Source organism: Bactrocera dorsalis, chromosome 6, assembly GCF_023373825.1.
Source record: "Bactrocera dorsalis isolate Fly_Bdor chromosome 6, ASM2337382v1, whole genome shotgun sequence".
NCBI classification, from domain to species: Eukaryota; Metazoa; Arthropoda; class Insecta; order Diptera; family Tephritidae; genus Bactrocera; species Bactrocera dorsalis.
Genome location: NC_064308.1, coordinates 33,420,619 through 33,447,612, shown reverse-complemented (window position 1 = coordinate 33,447,612; position 26,994 = coordinate 33,420,619). Strand labels below are relative to the sequence as shown.

General features: G+C 38.5%; 2 protein-coding genes across 7 annotated transcripts in view; one reads left to right on the top strand and one right to left on the bottom strand.

The window, feature by feature from the left end:
- Positions 1-10,436, bottom strand: part of LOC125779322 (craniofacial development protein 2-like) — a 158,790-nt gene extending 148,354 nt beyond the window's left edge. The window contains exon 1 of the mRNA XM_049460601.1: positions 6,571-10,436. Within this exon, the coding sequence (XP_049316558.1) occupies positions 7,758-9,050 (1,293 nt within the window). The 5' untranslated portion in view covers positions 9,051-10,436 and the 3' untranslated portion in view covers positions 6,571-7,757. The remainder of the gene's footprint in view (positions 1-6,570) is intronic.
- A 3,520-nt stretch (positions 10,437-13,956) lies between these two features.
- LOC105227075 (uncharacterized) overlaps positions 13,957-26,994 on the top strand; it is a 142,309-nt gene continuing 129,271 nt past the window's right edge. For 4 of the 6 annotated variants that reach the window (XM_049460256.1, XM_049460259.1, XM_049460260.1 and 1 more), the window contains exon 1: positions 13,957-14,815. The gene's annotated coding sequence lies outside the window, so the exon portion shown is untranslated. The remainder of the gene's footprint in view (positions 14,816-26,994) is intronic. The other 2 variants (XM_049460261.1, XM_049460262.1) reach the window with 2 other exon arrangements.

Sequence of the window (26,994 nt, the reverse complement as noted above, 5' to 3'; positions counted from 1 at the left end):
AATAACTATAATGGAGGAAATGAGGGATAACTTTGTAAAAGCGACTGAGGCGATAAAGGAAGCCGATGAAAAGCGTCTTTCTCTCCTAGAAACATACATCCATCGACTTCCTTCGTCGGCAAAAATAGATTTAAAATTTTTTTTTAAGTTGTAGTTTTAAGATATGCATATAGAAATAAATGAATTCGAAAATGGAAAATTAATATAAATATGTAATATATGAATATGGAAATATATGGCAATATAACGGATACGGATTGATAGAGGAGGTCCTCAGGATTAAAAAATGTATACACATATACCCTCCTGAGGAGGGCCTCCTCAGACTCATAGTTTTCTAGATATTTCTGTTTAAATTTCAAAAATTTAAAAAAAAACAATGCATGCTATTTCACTATATTCAACCCACTTTTCCCATTTTTCAATTAATATATTTTTAATTACACTGTACACATTCAAATATATCAGAAATTTACACTAATTGTGTATTTTTTAAGAAAATAAATATATTTTAAAAACTATTTTGCACAGTCAAACTTTCAAGAGAATTGTGTGTTCACATTTATGACAAATAGCAGTGTTGCCATACTTTGTGTCATATTTAGCGATATAAGTGATTCAAAATGAACTATTGTTTCATATATTTATATGGATTATATAACATATATTATTTAAAAAATATAGAAAAATGTTATTATACAACAGAAAGTAGTTCGACACAAAGGAACTATGAACACCCCGGTGTTGGGTTATTTTTTTTTTTTTGAGCGCGGCCGAAAGCATAAAATATAGAAATATTTGTTTTTTTTTTGTACTGGAATTGAATTATGAGATATGTAAGTATGGATCGGTTGCTTGTAGAGAATATAATAACTCACCGAAATACGAAACGAACGCTTGTCTTATTTCCTCTACTCTTGAGTTAACATTTCCACAAATGTTAGAGACGTTTTCTGGCAACTCTCGAGATTCGTTTTCGATTTGTTGTGCAGCAATCCACGTTTCATTAATTTCATCATTTTCCTAATTTAAAAAGTTGTGCAAAACGCAGCACGCTTTGATGACAATTCTCGTGTTGGCGGTATGGTTATCCAAGCCTTTTCCAACCCGTCTAAACCTTCTCTTTAACTGACCACTCTTCGGCATTTCAAGAGTACATAGTTGAATTTTTTTTATCAAAAAAAAAAAATATATATATATATCAAATGTGAACGCAGAGTCGCCCAACAAAACGACTGCAATATTAACTGACGATATTGGTCTACTCATGTCTTTAAGTATAGATATCTCGCTTTTTAAAGATGAACTCAAATATTGTAGAGTCATTACAACGGCCTGGACTACCAACGTTGCTGTACATAAAGTAACATCTATAACATTAATGAAATGGGTTAGATGTTTAAACGACCTTCACGAAAAAACTTTCCTTGCATTTACTAAAGCCAAAAGAACTGTGGAATACCAGCCTTTGTAATTGTAGTAGTCAACAGCATCTTCTGCAGCTGGGCGAACTTCTATATGACAACCATCTAAAACTTAAAGATATATAAAAACTCCAATGTAAAAAATTTAATTTATTACGTATAGCTCTTAACGGCTGCTATTTAGAATAGCATCCCCCGCTTTCGGGGTTAAAAAGAGTATGTATGGATAGAGGAGATCCAGATCAAGAATATATACGCATATAGTTGACTTATGGTTTTTGAGATATTTGCATTTAAAGTTCAAAAAATCAAATATTTAAAATGCGTGTTTCTCCGATTTAGCCGAAGGCGAAGAAAGGTATTCTATGCGGAAAACTAATGTATTATATATTTACTCTCAATGGGTTTTATTTGTTTTCTTTATTTCTTTTGGTTCTTCTGTAAAATAAAAAAATGAACAAAGTTAAATGTTGAATAACAGTTATTTTTGCACTATCTATATATATAAAACAAAGACGGGTTTGTTCGAACACTTATAACTCGAGATCTGCTTAACCAATTTTCATGGTTATTAATTCGTTGGATTAGTGTCCACCCCGAATAGCAGAATACATTTTAAAAACAATGAAAACTCGATAAAATTGGATAATTCCAAATAGTAACTTTTTTCCATACATTTTTTTTTTTCAATTTTTGTTCGTTTTGTTTTTCAATATTTTGATTTGTAAATTATTTGAATAATTTAATTTTGGTCACTTGCTTTTTTATTCCGGCTATTCAAAAGAAAAATTATTGAAAATCATTCAGAGAAAACTTTACGTGTGTGGAACAAAGAGGTCAATTGCAGATTCAAATTTGTTACGAAGCCACGAAGAGGTCGCCCTAATATCGGTCGGCGTTCGTTTTGCCATCAACGTATGGCAGCCCAAGGCAAAGCAAGGCAAGAAGTACTCCCAGGATGCGGTGACATACGTGCGGAATTATGGGTCGCGGTCAATCAGCAAGCGATCATCACAGCACGACTTTTCAAACAACATTTGCGATGTTTGATTGACTTTATCTTGAAGCAACATATATGTGGTACTGTTAGATGCTAGATGTACTCTGTTGAGTGGCAAAATAGAGGTTTTCGGCACGCACACATTCTTCTTTGGATGGTGGATGATGGTTACACCAGATCAAATTGATGAAATCATTTCTCCGGAAATTCCTGATGTAGAGAAAGATCCAGTATTATATGAAGTGGTGAAAACCAATATGGTTCATGGACCTTGCGGACACTACAATCCCTTTTCGGTTTGTATGTATGTCTGACAATAAATGCACGAAACACTAACCACGTGCTTTTCTTTCGGAAACACAAACTGGAAATGATGGATACCAACTCTATCGGCGTCGCTCACCAGATAACAGAACATTCAGCATTCAACTTAAAAGAGTGAATATCGAAGTTGACAACACATGGATCGCACTATATTCACCATTATTGTCTAATTCATATTCAAAACTCATATCAGCGTTTAGTATTGCAGTTTGGTGAATTCGATAAAATACGTTTGTAAGTACGTCACCAAAGGAAGCAACATGGCGATTATTGGTCTTGAATGATACGGTCGATACGTGAACTGCAATAAAGCGCTTTGTGGGATATTTACTTTTGCAATTCATGAACGTTTTTCGACTGTTGTGCGTCTCGCAGTTAATTTGGAGAAAGGCCACAAAGTGTATTTCAACCCAGAGAATACAGTATAGCCAGTGGAAACATCGCCAACAACAAAATTAACTTTGTCGAGTTTTTTCTCAACTTTCGTCAGTGATCCGTTTGTGAGAACATTGCTCTATTCGGAAATACCTTATACATGGAATGCATCGTCGAAGAAATAGTTACGCAGAAAGCAACGCCAACCAGTAGATTGACAACCAGGTGTCTAATGCATTAGGACGAATTTACACAATCCACCCGAAAAACGACGATTGTTTCTACCTTCGGTTGCTATTGATTAATGTACGCGGTTCAACTATATTTGAGTATTGCTTACTGTGAATGGTTCGATGTGTGCAAGTTTTGGAGAAGTAAGCCAGCAATTACATTTGCTGGAACACGTTAATCACTGGAATGAAAATGAAGTTCGCATACTTTTCGATATAAACATCGACATTGCCAAAGACATTTGACATCGTCTTCGCTAAAAATTGGAAATGGTACAATTTCGGTTGATACTTCCGGTGGTTCGATATCAATTCACGAAAGATGAATTCATCACAAATGTTCGGACATTGGCTAAATTATCGTAACTACGATTCCTTAAGTGCACGCGCAATGTTAGCTGCCAAAAATACCGATGTTGTTGACTTAAACTGGACGATTCAAAGTCAAATTCCGGGAGACTTGCGCTCATACAAATCGATCGATCGTGTTGACAATGAAGACGACGCCGTGAATTATCCAGTGGTATTTCTAAATTCTTTGGACTGGCATACCGCATCATTTGCGTCTCAAAGTAGGATCCGCCGTTATTATGTTCTGCAATCTTCATGCGCCGAATACAAGGAGGAGAACGCTTGATTCAGTTCAAACGTATTCCGGCATAAATAAGGAAATGCTATGTTTTTCACACGGCCGTGGCGTGCTCACCGGAACAGAAACCAAAAAACGTTGTTTATAAAGCTGCGTTACATTGAAAAAAAAATATGAAATGATAAATTTAACTTTCTTTTCATATCAAAATACATAATTTCATGCAGAACAACGACTGCGGGGTCAGCTAGTTGGATATAAAAGTTAAAAATATAACTATAAAATTCATTATAAATGGGAGAAACACGCATTTAAAAAAGTAGAATTTTTAAATTTTAAATGCAAATATCTCAAAAAACCATAAATCAGCGACAACTAAATACATATACATATATGTACATATGTATTTTCTTAATGTGGAAGACCTCCTCTATTCATACATACCCATTTTAGCCCCGAAATCGGGGGATGCTATTCTTAAATTTACCCCTCCTAACACTTGAGAGAAACCCAATGACTCAAAACCAATTAAATACTCGCGCAATTGAATTTCGTTACAAAGTCCCCAAACATCGCCAGACTTCATGACAGAAATCGATTAGAATGGAGCAGACAGTTTTACCAATTCCCAACGTTTTTCCAAATGTTCGGTATTCTGCAGAAGAGCCAAGAGCATATAAAGCAATAGCAATGCGTTTTTCCGGTAGTTAGTGTTTTTCTTCTCCAAGCCTTTCAACATAATACACAATTTAATGAAAGAATTGCGTTTCATTTGGAAGTTGTTTTTAAAAAATACTTACATCTCAATTCACCTAGCAGTAGACTTCCTAAAACATTTGGCCACGAGTCTGAATTATATACACATTATAATTACATTATAATCTCCAACGGCAGTAAGAACAGGGTTGGGTTATGAATGGTGATTCTGTATTGTGATACAGTCTCAACTCTCTAAATTTGAGATTTTAAGTTAGAGACAATTTTTGAGACTTGAGACGATTTTGCCATTGTCTAAATGACGGTCTCAAAATCTACTACATTTCATTATTCAGAGATGTTTTTACACTTGAATGTTAATAAATATGTCGATAACAAATATTAAATTTGCTATAACATAGTCAAAAAACATGATTATCAACGCCGCTGGGCTTAGCGTCTCCGTTGCAGTTGAGTTTACCCACCCGAATTTGACAGCTTGTATAAATCGTTTGTTCACCACTCATCGTTGCGTCTCCCACTGAGCTGAAGCAATTGTATTTAAGCTACGCGGCATCTTCTCAAGCAATAGACATCGCAAACTATACGTCAAATATATTGCCTTTGCGATTGGCAATGTTATTTTAAGGCCATATGATATCATAAAATAATAATTGTCATAATGGCGTCGCGTATATATGATCGGGCTGATGTAGCGCATGTTTGAGGTGTTGGATCGTTAAAAACGTTTATGAGGATCGCAAACGATTACGTAAAAGATGAAACAAGTATAACCGTGCGATTCTGTAACTTGAGACAGTCTCAAGTCTCTAAATTTGAGATTTAAAGTTAGAGACAATTTTTGAGACTTGAGACGATATTGCGATTCTGTAAGTGACAGTCACAAAATCTATTACATTTCATTATTGAGAGATGTTTTTACACTTGAATGAAAATAAATATGTGGATAACAAATATTAAATTTTCTATAACATAGTCAAAAAACATAATTATCAATAAAAATAAAAATATATGTTGACTTTGATTTTTTGATATATTTTTCATCTTTTCGTGTTTGAGTTGCTTACAAAATTTAAAGAAACGACAATCGATTAATTTCTATGATGATCTCTATTCAGTATATTCAAAATGGCAGACAAGAGCTCTTTTTAGTTTTGTGACTTGCTAACTACCAGGTCTCAATATTTTGAGACTAACACTAGAGACTGTTTAGTGAATAGTAACTAGTCTCAGATTGAAATTTTGCCTCAAAATGACTCAAATAGAGACTAGAGACTGGTTACAGAATCCCGCTATAAATCTACATATTCGACAAATATATTTTTGGAAAGGAAGTATGCCAAAGAAACATATAAATATGAATAATCAATTTCTTCTTCTTCTTAACTGGCGTAGACACCGCTTACGCGATTACAGCCGAGTCAACAACAGCGCGCCAGTCGTTTCTTCTCTTCGCTACGTGGCACCAATTGGATATTCCAAGCGAGGCCAGGTCCTTCTCCACTTGGTCCTTCCACAGGAGTGGAGGTCTTCCTCTTCCTCTGCTTCCCGTGGCGGGTACTGCGTCGAATACTTTCAAAGCTGGAGTGTTTTCATCCATCCGGACAACATGACAGCCAGCGTAGCCGCTGTCTTTCAATTCGCTGAACTATGTCAATGCCGTCGTATATCTCGAACAGCTCATCGTTCCATCGAATGCGATATTCGCTGTGGCCAACGCGCAAAGGACCATAAATCTTTCGCAGAACTTTTCTCTCGAAAACTCGCAACGTCGACTCATCGGTTGTTGTCATCGCCCAAGCCTCTGCACCATATAGCAGGACGGGAATTATGAGCGACTTATAGAGTTTGGTTTTTGTTCGTCGAGAGAGGACTTTACTTTTCAATTGCCTACTTAGTCCGAAGTAGCACCTGTTGGCAAGAGTAATCCTGCGTTGGATTTCCAGGCTGACATTGTTGGTGGTGTTTACGCTGGTTCCAAGATAGACGAAATTATCTACAACTTCAAAGTTATGACTGTCAACAGTGACGTGAGAGCCAAGTCGCGAGTGCGACGACTGATTGTTTGATGACAGGAGATATTTCGTCTTGCCCTCGTTCACTGCCAGACCCACTTGCGTTGCTTCCTTGTTCAGTCTGGAGAAAGCAGAAGTAACGGCGCGGGTGCTGAGACCGATGATATCAATATCATCGGCATACGCCAGCAGCTGTACACTTTTATAAAATATTGTACCTGCTCGATTAAGTTCTGCAGCTCTAATAATTTTCTCCAGCAGCAGATTGAAAAAGTCGCACGATAGGGAGTCGCCTTATCTGAAACCTCGTTTGGTATCGAACGGCTCGGAGAGGTCCTTCCCGATCCTGACGGAGCTTTTCGTGTTGCTCAACGTTAGTTTACATAGCCGTATTAGTTTTGCGGGGATACCAAATTCAGACATGGCGGCATAAAGACAGCTCCTTTTCGTGCTGTCGAAAGCAGCTTTGAAATCGACGAATAGGTGGTGAGCGTCGATTCTCCTTTCACGGGTCTTTTCCAAGATTTGGCGCATGGTGAATATCCGGTCGGTTGTTGATTTACCAGGTCTGAAGCCACACTGATAAGGTCCAATCAGTTTGTTGACGGTGGGCTTTAATCTTTCACACAATACGCTCGATAGAACCTTGTACGCGATGCTGAGAAGGCTTATCCCACGGTAGTTTCGGCAGATTTTGGGGTATCCCTTTTTATGGATTGGGCATAGCACACTTAAATTCCAATCGTTGGGCATGCTTTCATCCGACCATATTTTGCAAAGAAGCTGATGCATGCTCCTTATCAGTTCTTCGCCGCCGTGTTTGAATAGCTCGGCCGGCAATCCGTCGGCCCCTGCCGCTTTGTTGTTCTTCAGGCGGGCAACTGCTATTCGAACTTCTTCATGGCCGGGTAATGGAACGTCTGCTCCATCGTCATCGATTGGGGAATCGGGTTCGCCTTCTCCTGGTGTTATGAGTTCACTGCCATTCAGCAGGCTGGAGAAGTGTTCCCTCCATAATCTAAGTATGCTCTGGGCATCGGTGGCTAGATCACCTTTAGGGGTTCTACAGGAGTATGCTCCGGTCTAGAAACCTTCTCTAAGCCGCCGCATTTTTTCGTAGAAGTTTCGAGCATTACCCTTGTCGGCCAGCTTATCAAGCTGTTCGTACTCATGCATTTCGGCCTCTTTCTTCTTCTGTCTGCAAATGCGCCTCGCTTCCCTCTTCAACTCTCTGTATCTATCCCATCCCGCACGTGTTGTGGTCGATCGTAACGTTGAGAGGTAGGCAGCCTGTTTTCTCTCCGCTGCGACACGGCACTCCTCGTCGTTCCAACTGTTCTTTTGCACTTTCCGAAAACCAATGGTTTCGGTTGCAGCTGTACGTAAGGAGTTTGAAATGCCGTCCCACAGTTCCCTTATACCGAGTTGTTGACGAATGCTCTCAGAGAGCAGGAGTGCAATCCGAGTGGAAAATCTTTCGGCTGTGTGTAGTGATTGCAGCTTCTCGACTTCGAACCTTTCTTGTGTTTGTTGGCGTGCGTTTTTTGCTGCACAGAGGCGGGTGCGAATTTTGGCTGCAACAATATAGTGGTCCGAGTCGATGTTAGGACCTCGGAGCGCACGCACATCTAAAACACTGGAGACGTGTCTTCCGTCTATCACAACATGATCGATCGGGTTGGTGGTTTTTCGATCCGGAGACAGCCAGGTAGCTTGATGTATCTTCTTATGCTGGAATGTAGTACTACAGATAACCATATTTCGGTCCCCGGCGAAGTCGATCAGCCTCAACCCATTTGGGGATGTTTCCTCGTGGAGGCTGAATTTACCGACCGTAGTACCAAAGATACCTTCTTTGCCCACCCTGGCGTTGAAGTCGCCAAGCACGATTTTGACATCGTGGCGGGGGCATCTCTCATAAGTGCGCTCCAAGCACTCATGAAAAGCATCTTTGGTCACATGGTCCTTCTCTTCCGTCGGGGCGTGGGCGCAAATCAGCGATATGTTGAAGAACCTCGCTTTGATGCGGATTGTGGCTAGACGTTCATTCTCCAGAGTGAATGATAGTACTCGGCGACGGAGTCTCTCTCTCACCACGAATCCAACACCAAACTTGCGCTCCTTTATATGGCCACTGTAGTAAGTGTCACAAGGACCTACTCGTCTCTGTCCTTGTCCCGTCCATCGCATTTCTTGGACGGCGGTGATGTCAGCCTTTATCTTTACGAGGACATCTACCAGCTGGGCAGCGGCACCTTCCCAATTAAGGGACCGGACATTCCAGGTGCATGCCCTCAAATCATAGTCCTTAATTCGTTTGCCATGGTCGTCATCAAAAGAGGGGTCTCTCATCCGAGACTGTTTTTTCCTTTTCATTTGGGGTGTTTTTTACGTGGCGGGTCCCAAACCCAGCGCACAACCCTATGCAGGAGATGTTTCGCCTTCTCACTTTAGCTCGTCTTCAAACGGATGTTCTTAGGCTGCCCAGAGGATACTTGGTCAAAGACCGGAAGTCGTGAGCTGCTTGAGTCATATGTAAAAGAATCGTTTCTGGCCACTCCCAAGTGAATGGCGATCAGAGAACTTTCCTCACTTGCGTGAACTTCTACACATGACTCCATCCTCCAATAATCAATTTAGCATGATGTTTATATAATACTAGCTGACCCCGCAGCCGCTGTCCTGCGTGAAATTATGTAGTTTGAAATGAAAAGAAAGTTAAATTTATCATTTCATTTTTTTTTTCAATGTAACGCAGCTTTATAAACAACATTTTTCGGTTTCTGTTCCGGTGTACAGAAAAGATGGTTTTCCAACTCGTGAGCACGCTACAGCCATGTGAAAAACATAGCATTTCCAAAATTATGCCTAACACTATGCGACTATCTTTAGGTCCTGTTGACTGTCATCTCAAATTCAATTTTCACTGGAAACGAAATACGTTTGAACTGAAATGGCAAATCGTTAGAACTCAAAGGAATTCGTAGGATCGAGCATTCTGTCCCTTTGTACTCGATAGGTGCGTCACAATCAGTCGGGTTCCATTACACAGTTTCGGCGCATGAAGATTGGGAAACATAATAACGACGGATCCTACTTTGAGTCGCAAATGATGCGGTGGCATACCAAGCCTGTCCAAAGAATTTAAGAATACCGCTGGATAATTCACGGCGTCGTCTTCATAGTCAAGACGATCGATCGATTTGTATGAGCGCAAGTCTCCCGGAATTTGACTTTGAATCTTCCAGTTGAAGTCAACAACATCGGTATTTTTGGCAGCTAGCATTGCGCGTGCACTTAAGGAATCGTAGTTACGATAATTTGGCCGATGTCCGAACATTTGTGATGAGTTCATCTTTCGTGAATTGATAAAGGGAAGATGGAATTGATATCGAACCACCGGAGGTATCAACCGAAATTGAACCAATTTCAATTTTTAGCGAAGACGATGTAAAATGATTTTGACAATATCGAGGTTTATATCGAAAAGTATGCGAACTTCATTTTCATTCCAGTGATCAACGTGTTCCAGCATTTGTAATTGCTGGCTTACTTCTCCAAAACTTGCACACATCGAACCATTCACAGTAAGCAATGACTCAAATATAGTTGAACCGCGTACATTAATCAATAGCAACCGAAGGTAGAAACAATCGTCGTTTTTCGGGCGGATTGTGTAAATTCGTCCTAATGCATTAGACACCTGGATGTCAATCTACTGGTTGGCCTAGATTGCTGCGTAACTATCCGACGATGCATTCCATGTTCAATATCAAGGTATTTTCGAATAGAGCAATGTTCTCACAAACGCATCACTGACGAAAGTTGAGAAAAAACTCGTCAATGTTAATTTTGTTGCTGGCGATATTTCCACTGGCTATACTGTATTCTCTGGGATGAAATACAGTCTTTGGCCATTCTCCAAATTAACTGCGAGACGCACAAAAGTCGGAAAACGTTCATGAATTGCAAAAGTAAATATCCCACAAAGCGCTTTATTGCAGTTCACGTATCGACCGTATCGTTCAAGACCAATAATCGCCATGTTGCTTCCTTTGGTGACGTACTTACAAACGTATTTTATCGATTACACCAAACTGCAATACTCAACATTGGCATGAATTTTGAATGTGAATCAGACAACAGTGGCGAATTTGGTACGATCCATGTGTTGTCAACTTCGATACTCACGCCTCTAAATTGAATGCTAAATGTTCTCCTATTATCGTCTGGTGAGCAACGCCGATAGAGTGGATATCCATCATTTCTAGTTTGTGTTTCCGAAAGAAAAGTACGTGGATACTGTTTCGTGCATTTATTGACAGACATTCAAACCGAAGTGGGGTTGTGGTGTCCGCAAGGTCCATGAACCATATTGGTTTTCATCACTTCGTATAACACTGGATCTTTCTTTGCATCAGGAATTGCCGCATTATTGAATGATTTCATCAATTTGATCTGGTGTAACCACCTTCCACCATCCCAAGAAGAATGTGTGCGTGCGGCAAACCTCTCTTTTGCCACACAACAGAGTACATCTAGCATCTAACAGCACCATATATGCGTTGCTTCAAGATAAAGTCCATCGCAGCTGTTACTTGAAAAGTCTTGATGTGACATCGTGACGATCGCTTTCTGATTGATCGCGACCCATAATACCGCACGTATATCATCGCATCCTAGGAGTACTCGTTCATGTGGCTTGGGCTGCTAATGTATGTTGATGCCAAAAAGAACGCCGACCGATATAAGCGCGACCTCTTCATGGCATCGTGACAAATTTCAATCTGTAATTGATCACTTTGTGTGAAAAACACATAACATTTTCACGAAATGATTTTCAAAAATTTTTGAAGCAAACGCCAAATTTGAAAGATTTAAATAATTGAAAAACAAAACAAAAAAATTGAATAAAAACATTTATATGGAAAAAATTAACTTTTTGGAATTGTTCAATTTTCCGACTTTCCCTCATGAAAGACATACAGGTTCTTTATTTCTAAACCTTTTCCGATCCACGACGAACAACCTCTTAAAATTTCATCAATATTGGTTCAGCCGTTCTCTTAGCGTTACTAGCGAACAAACATTCATTCGTTTGTATGAGAAAAAGAAAAGGGCTGTTTTCAGGGGTTTTCCGGCAATTATTCGAATTTTTTTTCTCCGCAGAAACCATCCCTGAACCTCAACGAACATTATAAAAAAAGAATCATCAAATTTGGTTCAGTCGTATGAAAGTTATGAGCGTACATACATTTTGGCGATTCATTTTTATTTATATACATAGATTTATTTTCTTCATAGAAATTTTTCGGAAAATTTTCCAGAATTTTCTTAGGTATTCTCCTTGTTTGGGCGGAGACTTGTCCGAATTGGTGGTAATCACCGAAATCGGTCCAGGCGTTCTCCAGTTATAAGCGTAGTAACTAACGTCACTTTCTTTTATATATGTATATATTTTTTTTTCATATTTTTTTCGTATGATTTTCCAGAATTTTCTTAAGTATTCTCCTTGTTTGGGCGGAGACCTGTCCGAATTGGTGGTAATCACCGAAATCGGTCCAGGCGTTCTCCAGTTATAAGCGTAGTAACTAACTAAGTTTCTTAAGTATTCTCCTTGTTTGGGCGCAGGCCCGTAGCCAGCTTTTCATTTCGGGGGGGGCTGAAGTAAAAACATATATAAACTTTAAATTTTCTGTTTATTAAAAAAAACAATATAAATTCATATACATATTACTTAAATGATTTGGTAGTTGTAACTTAAATAAGTAATATTTTTCTTTTCTTCTTGTTTGCCATATCATTAATTACTTCATCAGTGCACTGCAATAACAGCAAGTGCACTCAGCCGCTCACTGCCCATCACACTGCGTGGTAAAGTTTTTATTCTTTTTAAGGTTGAAAAAGTTATTTCAACGGAAGCGGTCGTCACTGGAAGAGTTGCTAATATTGTAAGCAGGTAGTGAATATTTTTAAAATACGTTGCATCGCAATGTTGCACTAATTTCAACACTTCTATGGTTGGATCTATTGTTGATAAGCTGGCACACCACAATTGATACTCTGATTTTAATGCTGTCATTGATATTTGCTCCTCGAAGTAAATAGTTAAATTTTTTAATTCTTCGCATTATCAATTGCAGCAAAACCTGGGAGTAGAATTTGAAATGACGAGAGCATATCCTCATTCACTAATAAACGTTCTGTCATGTTTTGAATCAGAGCATCAACGCATGGAATAAATATTGTAACTCTGAAGTGGCTTTCAGGGGTTGTGCAAGGTGGATTAGCACGAGTAGTTTGACGCGAAGTGTTAAAAAGATCTTTAGACATTTGTGATGCTGTTTGGAAAATATCGTTGAAAAAACCATCCGCTGTTTCTCTTATCTGGTGCAGAGTTCTTATTAATTCTTTGGCTCGATTCATTGCTAATACAAAATCCATAGATTTTTCTTGGAGTTGCACAGACAGTGGCAGCGTTAAGCTGAACAATTGCTCACAGACGAATAGACTAAGCAAAAAATCGCTTTTCTCTACCGCTGCTAAGAAGGCTGATGCTTTAGACGAAATGGACCATGTCTTACTCGAAATTATTTCCAAACTTAGTACAAAGAATTTGAAAAGCTCCACAAAGGTTATAATGCTTTCATGCCTTTCTATAAACCTTGTTTCACAAAGGCGAACAAGTCGTCTTTCTTTGCTTTCTGGTGCGTGCTTTTGTATAACGTTATAAAAAGTTGTGTTTGCATTTGAATGGTTTCTAAATCAATTTTCTATTTCATTGACAATACCAAGGCAGTTCCATAATATAGGTAATGACATAGTACATATTAGAAAGCGCAAGGTTCAATCGGTGACTAGCGCAATGAACATATGGTGCTTTTGGATACAGTTGTCTTATCCTGGTTTGCACTTCACTTAAATGCCCTGACATGTTTGCTCCTCCGTCAGATCTGTACAACGCTTAAGTATGACTTTTGATAAGTTTTCAGTCACCGTCTAGTGTAGTTGCGTACGACTGTTATAGGTTTGAGCTGAGTTGTGTATAAGAGTTTCAAAAGATTCAGTCAGTGATAAATCTTTTTGATTTGCGATTTATTTAAAAAATTTCCTTATTTCGGCGGGGGGGGCTTCAGGGGGGCTTCGAACGCACATGTGTGTCGTGTATGGCCACGTTTACTAAACATTATCAAGGTGTAGTCTCGTTGGGCAATTTAGCTAGCAATACAGATTTCTCGCAATCTTAAATAGATTGCCGAGATCCCTCGTTATGAACAGAGGAAGTTGCCACACTTAATATATTCTTACGCAATGTGTTTATTATTTTAATTTTTAGTTCAAAATCTAATTTGTTTTAATTAATAGGGGTTTATAAATATTTGTAATTTATTATTGAAGGAAAAGTTATATGCGTTAAAAAGGAATGGGCGCATGAAATCAAACGTACATGTTTTTTTTTACTGTTTTGGACATGGCTGCCATATTATATGTTTGTAAGGTATGATCAGTTGTATTTGTGAAACCAGCTTGAACGGTTCTTTTTTTGAGTATACGTACTCTGAGTTCATCTAGCTGTATTTGTATGGTGCGTTTGTTCTAATAGATTAATTTGCCACTTTTTAAGTAGGTTTTTCGACTAACTAATTATGCCATTGAAATATTTGAATAGTGTACAAATCATAAGTTGGAGTGGGTTGTACCGAAAATATGTGAAATCTTAAATAGTACTATTAGTGCGTGTTGAATACAATTTGATACGAAAAAAATTATGCTATTTAGGCAAAGATACAAGTGGAAGTAAATTGGTGAAATGTTTGGTGTCTGAAGAAAGTCAATTTCTGTATTTTGAAGAAGTCAGTAATGAAGAAAAAATTGTGTTTTTATATGTAAAAATTATTTGTTCAAGAAAAGAGTGTACATAAAAAAGCAAAGAATAGACGAGAAGATGTAACATAAAAAACCAATTAAACCAAAAGGGTTTATGTATACTGGTTAAGTGAATGCGATAGCGTTTTGTTTATGCATGAGCGAGTGGGATAGGAAACAACACTCGGCAAATACCACAAAACTGGAAGGAGCAGTTCAAGCAAAGGCGATACAGTCATATTATATATAAATTTTGAACATATTTCTATTTGAAAGTAAGTTTAATTTTTGGGATATTGCAATACAATATAATTTATATTTTTGAATATCAAGAAGTATTTTTATTTTATGTTTTTAATCTTTCAAAATGTTTTATGTTAGTTGCGGCGAATTCAATTTCAACGGTAGCTTAAAGTGGCCACGTATTTGAGTGAAATTTTATCCCCAATGGGCTATAGAAATATTTTGGTTTAGGGTAATTTAATAACGAAATAATTTAGTGTAAGCGTTCCCTCGTATTTAATTATCGTTTAATGGATTTTTTGACTAAGCAAATATATGAATTTCCTAAGCATGCAATGAGTGTTAAAAAAGGTTTGAGATTGTGTGCTGCCAATTGGTATGAGGACTAAGTAGAATAGAAGTAGAATCAGTGCTGCAATATTCTTTTAACAAAGAATTGTCCTAAGATGTTTGAGTAGGATATTCTAGTAACAGTGATTAGTTATATTAAATTGCGGCGAAAATTACTAAAGACTTCTCCTGTCTGGCACAGTCATACACATATACACATTATCGTCTAAGGCATCGGTATATTGTATACCAATTTTTTGCGTATAGATACATACTAAGTACTTCCAGGCATTACGTTTTGTTGTCACTGTCACCTCGCAGCAGTTCACGTTATAGAAGCGGTCGATGTTGCAATCAAAGCTAACAGAAATTACAACAAGAAGTATCAAATATTATAACTTAGTAATGACAACTTCTACGTAGCACTATGCACTAATAACGGAATATATAAGTTATCAAATGTACATATTACAGTCACGAGGTTCTTTATTTTAATCTAATTCAATTAAGGAGTCATTTTGTAGAATGCGCTACGTTTTGGATAAATTGACTTAAGAAATGGCGGAGAGGGTTCTTACACATCAAAAAAAAAATAAGACCAATCGACTAGGTAAAAATTATTAAATATATAATTTTTTTATATTATTTTATATACTGCCATTTCAAATTCTTCTATTTAATAATATTTATTAATTTCGTTTTATGCACCGAAACGTGGGCACAATTCCGATTACTTTGGCGGAGGGGTAAAAAAAACCGAATTTCCGTATAAATGGGGCTTGTACGGATAGGGGGGCTTCTCCAGAGGAGGAATATCTAAAAATTATGTAAAAATAGCTAATATTTTTAAAAATATTCACGTTTAAAAATTCAAAAATTTGCACACATAGTATTTCTCCATGTTTCACAGAATATTTTCACGTTTTTCACTTACTATATTTAAATATACACTCTTAATATTGAAATAAGTTCACTTTTCACTTTTATTTTGTAATTTTTCAGTCAAATTTAGTAATTTAAAATCACTTATCAAATTTAAGGCTGAAAAGTTTAGAGTGTTTACATTTACGAGGAAAACCAGCATTGCCACACCTTAAAAACCAAAAGTGAAGGATTTTTTAGCGTTTCACAGCGTTTTCTTTATTTGTACTTTCGAGTGATTCTTAAAATCGTGTGATAATATTATATTATATATATGATTGTAATATAACATTTTTATACACATATTACAATTTTATACTATAATAAAATCATCAGCGAATACCCGGGGTGACTGAAGTACTTCCGCGTAGTACTCCTTTCTGCGTTGGCGGCCTTCGTCCGCACTCTAAAAAAATAACCCTAGCCGAGCGAATATCCGGGGTGACTGAAGTACTTTCGCGTAGTACGTAAAAATAAAAAAAATATATTGAGTTTTTGTTATAAAGACGTTAAAGTGGTTATATTTTTTGAGTTTGAGTGCATAATATCCAAAAATATAATCACTTTATATCCAAAACTCATATTTTAAATATAATAATATATATATCGTCGTCGTACAGATATAATAACCAAAATTATTCCTTTTATAACGAAAACTCAAATTTTCTTTCAATATGAGTGCATGATAACCAAAAATATAACCACTTTATATCCAATATTGAAACAAAATTTGAGTTTTCGTACTGTACTCATATACTTTACCATTAATTACGTAATATTATTATATAATATGGCACAATTCCGATTTCTTTGGCGCCGCGATTTGAAGGTACCGTTGGAAAGAGAAAGTCCTCCTGATTAAAAAACATACAGAGTTATAAGGTCCGCAAACGCTTAGTTTAGGAGATATTCGGCCTTAAAGTTCAAAAATTCGCAAAATTGGACCATTTCAAGGAGCTATTTCACCACATTAAACACACTTTTTTCACATTTTTCACTTCAAATTGCAGAAAGTAGTTCGACACAAAGGAATGTTATTTTTTATCTTTATTTATCAATTAACATAAGATACAAAAACCATTTGTACCATTTTCTTTATAAATGTTAAATAGAAAAAATTTTCATAGTTTCTTTGAAACACATTATGTGGCAACACTGGTACTTGTAATGACATGTGAAGAAAAACAAAACAAAACAAAATAGGTTTAAATTGCATGTAAAATTGTGGAACTTTAAAGTGAAATATCTCGGAAACTATGAGTCTGAGGACGGTATATGTGCAAACATTTTTTTAATCCTGAGGACCTCCTCTATCCATTAGTACCATCAAATCGCGGCGCCGGAAAAATCGTAATCGTGCCCCAAAACTCATATTTTAATTATAATAATATATATATCGTCGCCTAAAATACAAACTAATGTATCCACAAAAATAAATGGAGATCGCTGACAGATATAATAACCAAAATTTACCATTTTATAACGAAAACTTAAATTTTGAGTGCATGATAACCATAAATTATAACCACTTTATAACAAAAAGTCAATATATTTTTTATTTTCAACGCAGAAAGGGGTACTACGCGAAAGTACTTCAGTCACCCCGGGTATTCGCTCGGCCAGTGTTATTTTTTTAGAGTGCGGCCGAAGGCCGCCAACGCAGAAAGGAATACTACGCGAAAATTCTTCAGTCACCCCTGGTATTCGCTCGGTCAGGGTTATTTTTTTTAGAGCGCGGCCGAAGGCCTCCAACACAGAAAGGAGTACTAAGCGAAAGTACTTCAGTCACCCCGGGTATTCGCTCGGCCAGAGTTATTTTTTTAGAGCGCGGCGGAAGGCCGCCAACACGAAGGAATACTACGCGAAAGTCCTTCAGTCACCCCGGGCATTCGCTCGCCCAGGGTTATTTTTTTAGAGCGCGGCCGAAGGCCGCCAACGCAGAAAGGAATACTACGCGAAAGTACTTCAGTCAGCCCGGATATTCACTCGACCAGGGTTATTTTTTAAAGCGCGACCGAACGCAGAAAGAATTGCTACGCGAAAGTTCTTCAGTCACACCGTGTATTCGCTCGTAATATTATAATATTATCACACGATTTTACTTATCTGTGTTTATTAAATATAAATCACATATTTATTTATTTATTTATTAATTCATGCCAATCGGCTTTGTACAGAAAAGTGTAACAAAAATTAAAAAATAAAACAGAAGGCATACCCCTGACTAGGCAAATCACACATTAATGATACTGTATTGATACATTATTAATTAATTCCTTAACCCTAGAGACGTAGCTCGCATATGTACAACCAAACATATTAAAATTTTCATAGTGTCTATTTACTAAGTCTACAACCCTGCTCCTCGGTCCACCCCGCACGTAGTTCTTCGATGAGTTAACCGCTTTTAACAGTCTGTGCGACCTCAAACCAGGCATACGGCCTACAATGCCGAATTGTTCCAATATTTCCGGAGAGTCGATTAATCCATTTAGTGATTTAAAAGCAAACAAGAGATCTGATACTTGTCTCCGACTCATCAGGTCACAAATCCCAAATTGACCACGAACCTCCTCCGAGCCTCCGACCCATCCTTTACGTCCCAGGAAGTACGCGACATATTTATAGAGTTTCTTCTGCACTCTCTCCACTTTGTCAATGAGGCAGGCGGTATGGGGAGACCAAACCACTGAACAGTACTCCAATATCGGACGCACCAAGGTCGTGTACAGCCTTACGAAAGTATCAGCATTCCTGAAGTCATCACCACATCTGAAAATGAACCCGAGTGTCCTGTATGCCTGTGAAGTAATTTTGTCAATGTGCCCGGTGAAATTTAGTGCGTTATCGATCATGACACCAAGATCTTTTACAACTGTGACTTCTTCTAGCTGATGATCAGCAATACGGTAAACTGCTTTACGACGACTCAAGGACCGTGATAAGAACATCACCACGCACTTTTTTAAATTCAAACTTAATTTATTTTCATCGCACCACTCCTCAAGTCTATAGAGGTCTTGCTGTAATGCGCTAATATCATCCACAGTGCTTATCTTTCTGAATATCTTGAGGTCATCAGCATAAAGGAGAAAGTCCGACGACATTTTGGTCCCAATGTCGTTTACAAATATGCTAAACAGCACTGGCCCCATATGGGAACCCTGTGGAACCCCGGAAGACACTTTAAACTCGGACGACACATAGCCATTGACTCACACCTGCAGGGATCTCCCAGTCAAGTACGAGTTGAACCAGCTCAATACGTTTCCTGCCACTCCGTAGCGATCCATCTTTTCTATTAAGAGCTCATGATCCACCATGTCGAAGGCTTTGCTGAAGTCCGTGTAGATAGTGTGAACTGTCTCACCCTTGTCCAACGCTCTCAGTACGTAGTCGACATACAGGTAAAGGTTTGTAGCCGTAGACCTGCCGCCAAAGAATCCATGTTGCTTGGTCGAGATCGTATTCTTGAAGGCGAAATTCACCTGCGGCAAAACTAGTTTCTCAAACAACTTAGCCATTGCCGGCTGTATGCATATTGGCCTGTAGTTGGACACCTCAAATCTCGACCCTGCCTTGTAAGTTGGACAAATATACGAGCGTTTCCACGCCGACGGAAAAATACCCATCTCCAGTGATTTACTAAAGATGTGGGTTATTGATTCGGCCAGTCCGACTGCACAGCTCTTCAGTAATATGTTTGGTATTCCATCTGGTCCGGCTCCCTTCTTTCCATCTAGTTTGCACATTTGCTCGTACACTTCATCGAAGCGGATGGTGAGTTCCGATAGTTTCACATCGTAACTAGTCAATGTTTCCGCAGCTTGAGCTGTGGGCATTGGTTCCCCATTGTCATTAAGTTTCCCCGCATAGATGCTACTAAAGAACGATGCAAAAAGATTGCTCACTTCCCCACCCGTCGTAGCTACACTATCTTTCCATGACACGGCGGATGGAATGTCCATATTGTTCCGTTTCCTGCTTTTGATGAATTTCCAGAACTGACTCGAGTCTACCCGTACAAGCTCCTCCATCCTGGACGTGTATGCGCTGTAACACCCTTTGCCGATTCTTTTGCATTCCGATCGCAACCGACGAAAGACATTGTAGGCGTAACTGGTTTTTAATCTTTTGTATGTTGCATGCGCATCCTTTTTCTGCTGTATTTTCCCTATCAGCTCCCTAGAGAACCAGCATGGATAATTGCTTTTCCTGTTCGTATGGACAGGAACAAATTGCACAATTCCATCGTTAATTCTATCGTATAGCCAGTTTACCTTGTCATCCAGTGATTCTAATTTATACAGTTCAATCCAGTTAAATATCAAAAAGAAGTAATTCAATCCCCAGTAGTCCGCCTTCCTGAATGCATAGGTCGGTGCCACGTTCGTTTTTAGGTTGGCCTTAATTTCAGCACGTATACTTATAGCCGGGTGGTGCTTATCTTCATCAATAATAGCCTCGGCACTGTTCACATATATTTCAATGCTGCTAAAGCATAAATCAAGTGTACGATCACATATATTACGAATTTTATTATACTGTTGACAGTTAGCCACACTCATCTCACTGTATACCATATTTGCACATTTATCTTGAGGACAGCTACTGGGGAGATTATAGTCGCCAACAATAATCAATGCACAGTTGGGATATTTTTCCTTCAAATACGAAATTGTTGACATATGACTCGCATACTTATCCAACGACGACCGTGGTGGGAGATACACACATCCAACCACTAGATCGCCCTCGGTACATTTTACGAGGGCTGTCCGATAAATAACCGACCTCAACGTGAAGTTTCTACTTCAAATTGTGCATATTATAATAGCTACTCGCCAAAATTTCAGAAATTTATCTTGCGCAATTATCTGTTGACAGTCGTTTTTGTGAGTCTATTTCGGTGATTTCCCCAAAATGGAAGAAATTGAATATCGAGCTATAATTAAATTTTTATTTTTGAAAGGCAATACGCCTTCACAAATCAAAGATGAGTTGGACTCTGTGTATGGTGACTCTGCACCATCGTTTACCACCGTAAAATTTTGGGCAGCTGAATTTAAACGTGGTCGCAGGAGCTTGGAAGATGATGAACGTCCTGGGCGTCCAAAAACTGTAACCACTAACGATAACATCGCTAAAGTTCATCAATTGGTACTAGACGACCGCCGGATTAAAGTTAGGGAAATAGCTGAGATTATGAAGATGTCAAAAGAAACTGTTTGTCACATATTAAACCAAGATTTGGGTTGGAGAAAGCAGTCCGCGCGTTGGGTGCCGCGTTTGCTTACGCTAGACCACAAACGTGCGCGCATGAACATTTCCAGCGCTCTGTTGGCTCAGTTTAGAGGCAATAAGACCGAGTTTTGGCGCCGATTGATAACTGTAAACGAAACTTGGACTCATCATTATACGCCCGAAACAAAAATCCAATCTAAACAGTGGATTGAAAAGGGGGAACCAGCCCCAAAAGTGTGTTTTTTGGGACAGCCATGGAATTATTTTTATCGACTATCTTGAAAAAGAAAAAACTATAACAGGAGCATACTACGCATCATTATTGGACAAGCTAAAGGAAGAAATTTCGAAAAATCGGCCACATTTGCAAAAAAAGAAAGTCTTGTTCCACCAAGACAACGCACCATCTCACACCTCAACAGTCGTCATGCCGAAAATCCACGAATTGCGGTTCGAACTGCTTGACCATCCACCTTATTCACCGGATCTAGCACCAAACGACTTTTTTTTTGTTTCCTCAACTTAAAACTGCGCTCGGCGGCCAGAGATTTTCGTCAAATGAGGAGGCAATCACTTGCGTGAACTCGTATTTTGCAGCCAAAGACGCCAAATACTATTGGGAAGGGTTGCAGAGATGGGAGCAACGCTGGGAGAAGTGTGTGGAGTTACAAGGAGACTATGTAGAAAAATAAAAAAAAAATTTTTGAAAAAGTCGCGTGCATCATGGTTAGGTCGGTTATTTATCGGACAGCCCTCGTACTTTAATAAAAACTTGTTCGACACTACTACAGTTAGTTGGCAGTAGTTCAGCATTAATACTACGCTTCACCGCTATGAAAACACCTCCACCTCTCATGCATTTGCTTGTTTGGTTGTCTCTATCTTTCCTAAATATTAAATACGTATCATATACCACTTCATTATCTGATATTGATTTATGAAGCCATGACTCGCTAACACAAATCAAATCACATTGATGCCCTGCTGATGAGATTAAGAACTCTTTTAATTTTGTTCTTAACCCTCGAGTATTTTGAGTATTATTCATATAATCATATATGTATGTATAATATGTACATATATGGGAAAGTGTTCACATATTCAATTTTAGCTTGAAAAATCTTCTTTATGAGTTTTTTTTATAGTTAATAAAGAGAAAAGAATCACTCGAAAGTACAAACAAAGAAAACGCTGTGGAACACTGAAAAATCCAAATGGCAAAGCTGGTTTTCCTCGTAAATATAAATACTCTAAACTTTTCAGCCATAAATTTGATAATTCATTTTTAAATTACTAAATTTACCTGAAAAATAAACAAAATAAATGTGAAATGTCAACTTATTTCAATGCTTAGAGTGTATATTTAAATATACAGAGTAAAAAACGTTAAAAAATTAAGTGAAACATAGAGAAATACCATGTGTTCTTAGTGCAAGCTTTTGAACTCTTAAACGTGAATATTTTAAAAAGTATTAGTTATTTTTATATTACTTTTGGATATTCCCCCTCCCCTATCCGCACATATCCCATTTATACGGAAATTCGTTTTTTTTACCCCTCCGCCAAGGTAATCGGAATCGTGCCGAGTGATTCTTTTTTCTTTAGTAACTATAAAAAAAAACTCATAAAGAAGATTTTTCAAGCTAAATTTGAATATGTGAACACTTTCCCATATATGTACATGCTATACATACATATATGATTATATGAATAATATGTGATTTATATTTAATAAAAACAGATAAGTAAAATCATGTGATAATATTATAATATTTATATGGTTGTAATATAACATTTTTATATAAATTTTACAATTTTTTACTATCCTCTCTTCCTTCTGCGTTGGCGGCCTTCGCCTGCGTTCTAAAAAAATAACCCTGGCCTAGCGAATACCCGGGGTGATTGAAGTACTTCCGCGTAGTACTTCTTTCGGCGTTGGCGGCCTTCGGCCGCGCTCTCAAAGAATAACCCTGGCCGAGCGAATACCTAGGCTGACTGAAACACTTTCGCGTAGTACTCTTTCTGCGTTGGCACTCTAACAAAAACCCGACCGAGCGAATACCCGGGGTGACTGAAGTACTTTCGCGTAGTACTCCTTTCTGCATATTACAATTTTATACTATCCTTCTCCTTCTGCGTTGGCGGCCTTCGCCTGCGCTCTAAAAAAATAACCCTGGCTGAGTGAATACCCGGGCTGACTGAAGTACTTTCAGCGTTAAAAATAAAAAAAATATATTGAGTTTTTATTATAAAGTGGTTATATTTTTTGGGTCGGCTTTAGTATACCATCCCACGATTTCAGGGTTAAAAGTATTATGGTTGGATAGAGCTGCTGCTCCAGATTAAGAAAATATATAATATTCCGCAAACTTATAGTTTTCGAGATATTTGCATTTAAAGTTGAAAATTTTGCAAATTTTATCTTGCAATTTCTCGATTTCTAGTAATTATTTATTTCATATTATACACTTTTTATGCATTATACTTTATCACATTGTTTCTACATATTTATTTTTTTAGTAATTATTTAGTTATTTGCTTAAAATAAGCGTTTTATATTTTACACAAATTTCATTCCATGCACAATAACAAAAGTATTCCGTGTTGACAGATAATAAGTGTTGCCATAATTACACATTTATCAAAAGAATAAAAATGAATAAAAAATAAGATTATACCCCAAATACATAAATCATTGCCTCTTTTCTTGATACATCATGATTTTTGATCGGGCAGGCCGCCAACGCAAAAAGGAGTTTTACTCAAAAACAAAAAAAATCAGACACATCCCGGTGGTGGATCGGCCAGGGTTATTTTTTTTTTTTGAAGTGTGGCCGAAGGCCGCCAACGCAAAAAGGAGTTTTACTCAAAAATAACCTGACACACCCCGGTGTTGGATCGGCCAGGGTTATTTTTTCGAAGCTCGCCAATGCAGAAAGAAGTGGGACGCGAATGGACTAATGTTTAACCTGTTTTACCTTTGTTGTATTACAAATAATCATTATGATCCTTTTATTAAATTATTAGATTACACATACTTATAAGCCTTAAAACTTTTTTTTTATTACAATGGAAAAGTTATTTCAGATGGTATTTGTTTTCTGCGTTTGAATTTTTATATCCATTCTTATTTTTTTGATAAATGTGTAATTATGGCAACACTTAATATCTGTAAACACGGAATACTTTTGTTATTGTGCATGGAATGTAAAATATAAAATGCTTATTTTAAGCAAATAACTAAATAATTACTAAAAAATAAATATGTAGAAACAATGTAATGAAGTATAGGTGCATAAAAATATCTCGAAAACTATAAGTTTGCGGCGGCAACAATTATATATTTTCTTAATCTGGAGCAGCAGCTCTATCCAACCATACCACTTTTAACCCTGAAATCGCGGGATGGTATACTAAAGTTTCCCCTATTTTTTGGTTATCATGCATTCATATTGAAACAAAATTTGAGTTTTCGTACTGTACTCTATACTTTAAACTTTATTACGTATTATTACTAATATTAGTATACTTATATATTACTTATATTACTGTATTTTAGCTGACGCTATATATATTATTATATATAAAATTTGAGTTTTGGATATAAAGTAGTTATATTTATTTGGTTATCATGCACTCATATTTATTTATTTATTTATTATTACTCACGCCAATCGGCCCAATTTCCACGACAGCCGGTTCTACGCACCGGAATTGACTCGGATTTTATCCGACCAAGGGCTGTTTTTTCGGCGATATAACCTCGTTTGGATCGGTGAGTACTAATTTGTGTTTGTCGTCATTGGAGCAACGCCTTGCAGCAGGGTTGCTCCGTATCCTTCTGACTCGTGCTGGCATTGAGTCCAACCCGGGCCCGGAGGAATTTTTCTGCTGCGTCTGCGCAAAAAGGCTCCATCCAAACTCCACCTCGGTCAGGTGTAATAAATGCAATGGATGGCCTGAACAGGGAGTGGACCACGCGTTACGTGGCCCCATGTTGCCTGCGCAATACTGCGATACAATCCTCTACGGCTGTGCAATCTCCACATAGTTCGCGCGCCGCGCCGCCACTCAACCAGAGTGGCCAACTGAGGACCTCTACGGTCAGGAGCTCAAACAGGCAACATAGCTCCCACCCTGACTTGTCCCCCTCCCCCAACCTTCATCCCGCTCCAATCTTCGTGCGAGAACCAATCAGCAACTCTTGGTTCCTCGCACAGTCTGTTCCGTGTGTCAGACCGTCATACGTCGGAATGTCACATCAGTTAATTGCAATTCCTGCACTGTCTGGTGTCACTTCCCGACGTGTTCCGGCCTGCGCACCATACGTGAGTTGAGTGAATCCTACGTTGCCCCATGCCAACCAATACCCCAGCGCGACATTCGCCCCTGCGGGTTCTGCAGCTGCAACAAACACCACCAATACGTCACTCCCTTACCCCCAGGATCACCCACGGACACCCGCGACAAACCAGACTTCTTCAATTCAACTGCAACGGACTCCAGAGTAAGATCGAGGAGATGGTGTCACAGACGGTTTTAACGAGTGAGAGGCATTCGTTAGTGAACAAGCAAACGGAGCAGTCGCAAGCAGGCATATAAAAATTAATTTTCTTTGAAATAAATTGTGAATTCGTTCAATAATAAATTTAAAAAAGAGTGTTTATTCTTTTCATAATAATTTGAAATAAACAATTTGGACATTCTTGACAATAGTTGCACTTATGAATCGGGAACGTGTATGTTGTTGTTGTTGTTTTAGCGGTTAGCTAATCCCCGTTAGGATGGTAAGGGTTGTTTGTGTTGTCGTCGAGGTCATCTAACGGTAGGCCCAAGAAACGTGCTGTTTCGACGGGGTCGGACCAAAGGGAAAAGGGTGTTAGATGGGTAGGGTTTGTGGGGCATGCAAAGAGGTGGCCAGTGTCATGCGGAGACTCGTTGCATGCAGGACATACATTGGGTATGTCGGGGTCGATTCTGGATAAGTAGGAGTTTAACCTGCTACAGTATCCAGAACGAAGTTGCGCTAGGGTCACTCGCGTTTCTCGCGGCAACTGGAGCTCTTCATCTGCAATAGGTGGTGGTTTGACTCCAAGAACGCCATTCACGGGAAGGGAGTCGGTGAAGGTGTTGATGGCTCCACTGTGAATGGCGGTCAGTGCCTGTCGAAAGTTAGTTGCGTCCGAAGTCTGGTCGGCGTACTGTTCAATGTCGTCGACATAGTCGAGGAATGACCTCTTGATGCTCCTGGGAGGCGGTTCCGCTCCAAGCAGATGGCTGCAGGGGTGATTCCTACGGAAGCAACCAAGCAGGAACTGCCTGGAGAGGAGTTGATTATGCTCCTTTACAGGAAGCATGCGCGTCTCATTATGGAGGTGTTCAACGGGAGACATCAAGAGGCATCCCGTCGTGGTCCGGAGTGCTGTATTTTGGCAGGTCTGAAGTTTCCTCATCTGCGTACCACTGCATCCAGGCGACCATATCGGTGCTGCGTAGTTGAGGACCGGCCGGCCGATTGCCTTGTATGTTGCCAACAACGTTTGTTTGTCTTTTCCCCATGTGCTGCCGGCTAGCGACTTGAGGATTTTGTTGCGGCTCTGTACCTTGGCGATAATCGCGGTCGTATGGGGAGAGAAGGAGCATAGACTATCGAAGGTTACGCCTAAAATCTTAGGGTTATTGACAGTCGGAATTTTGATGCCATCGACTGCAATAT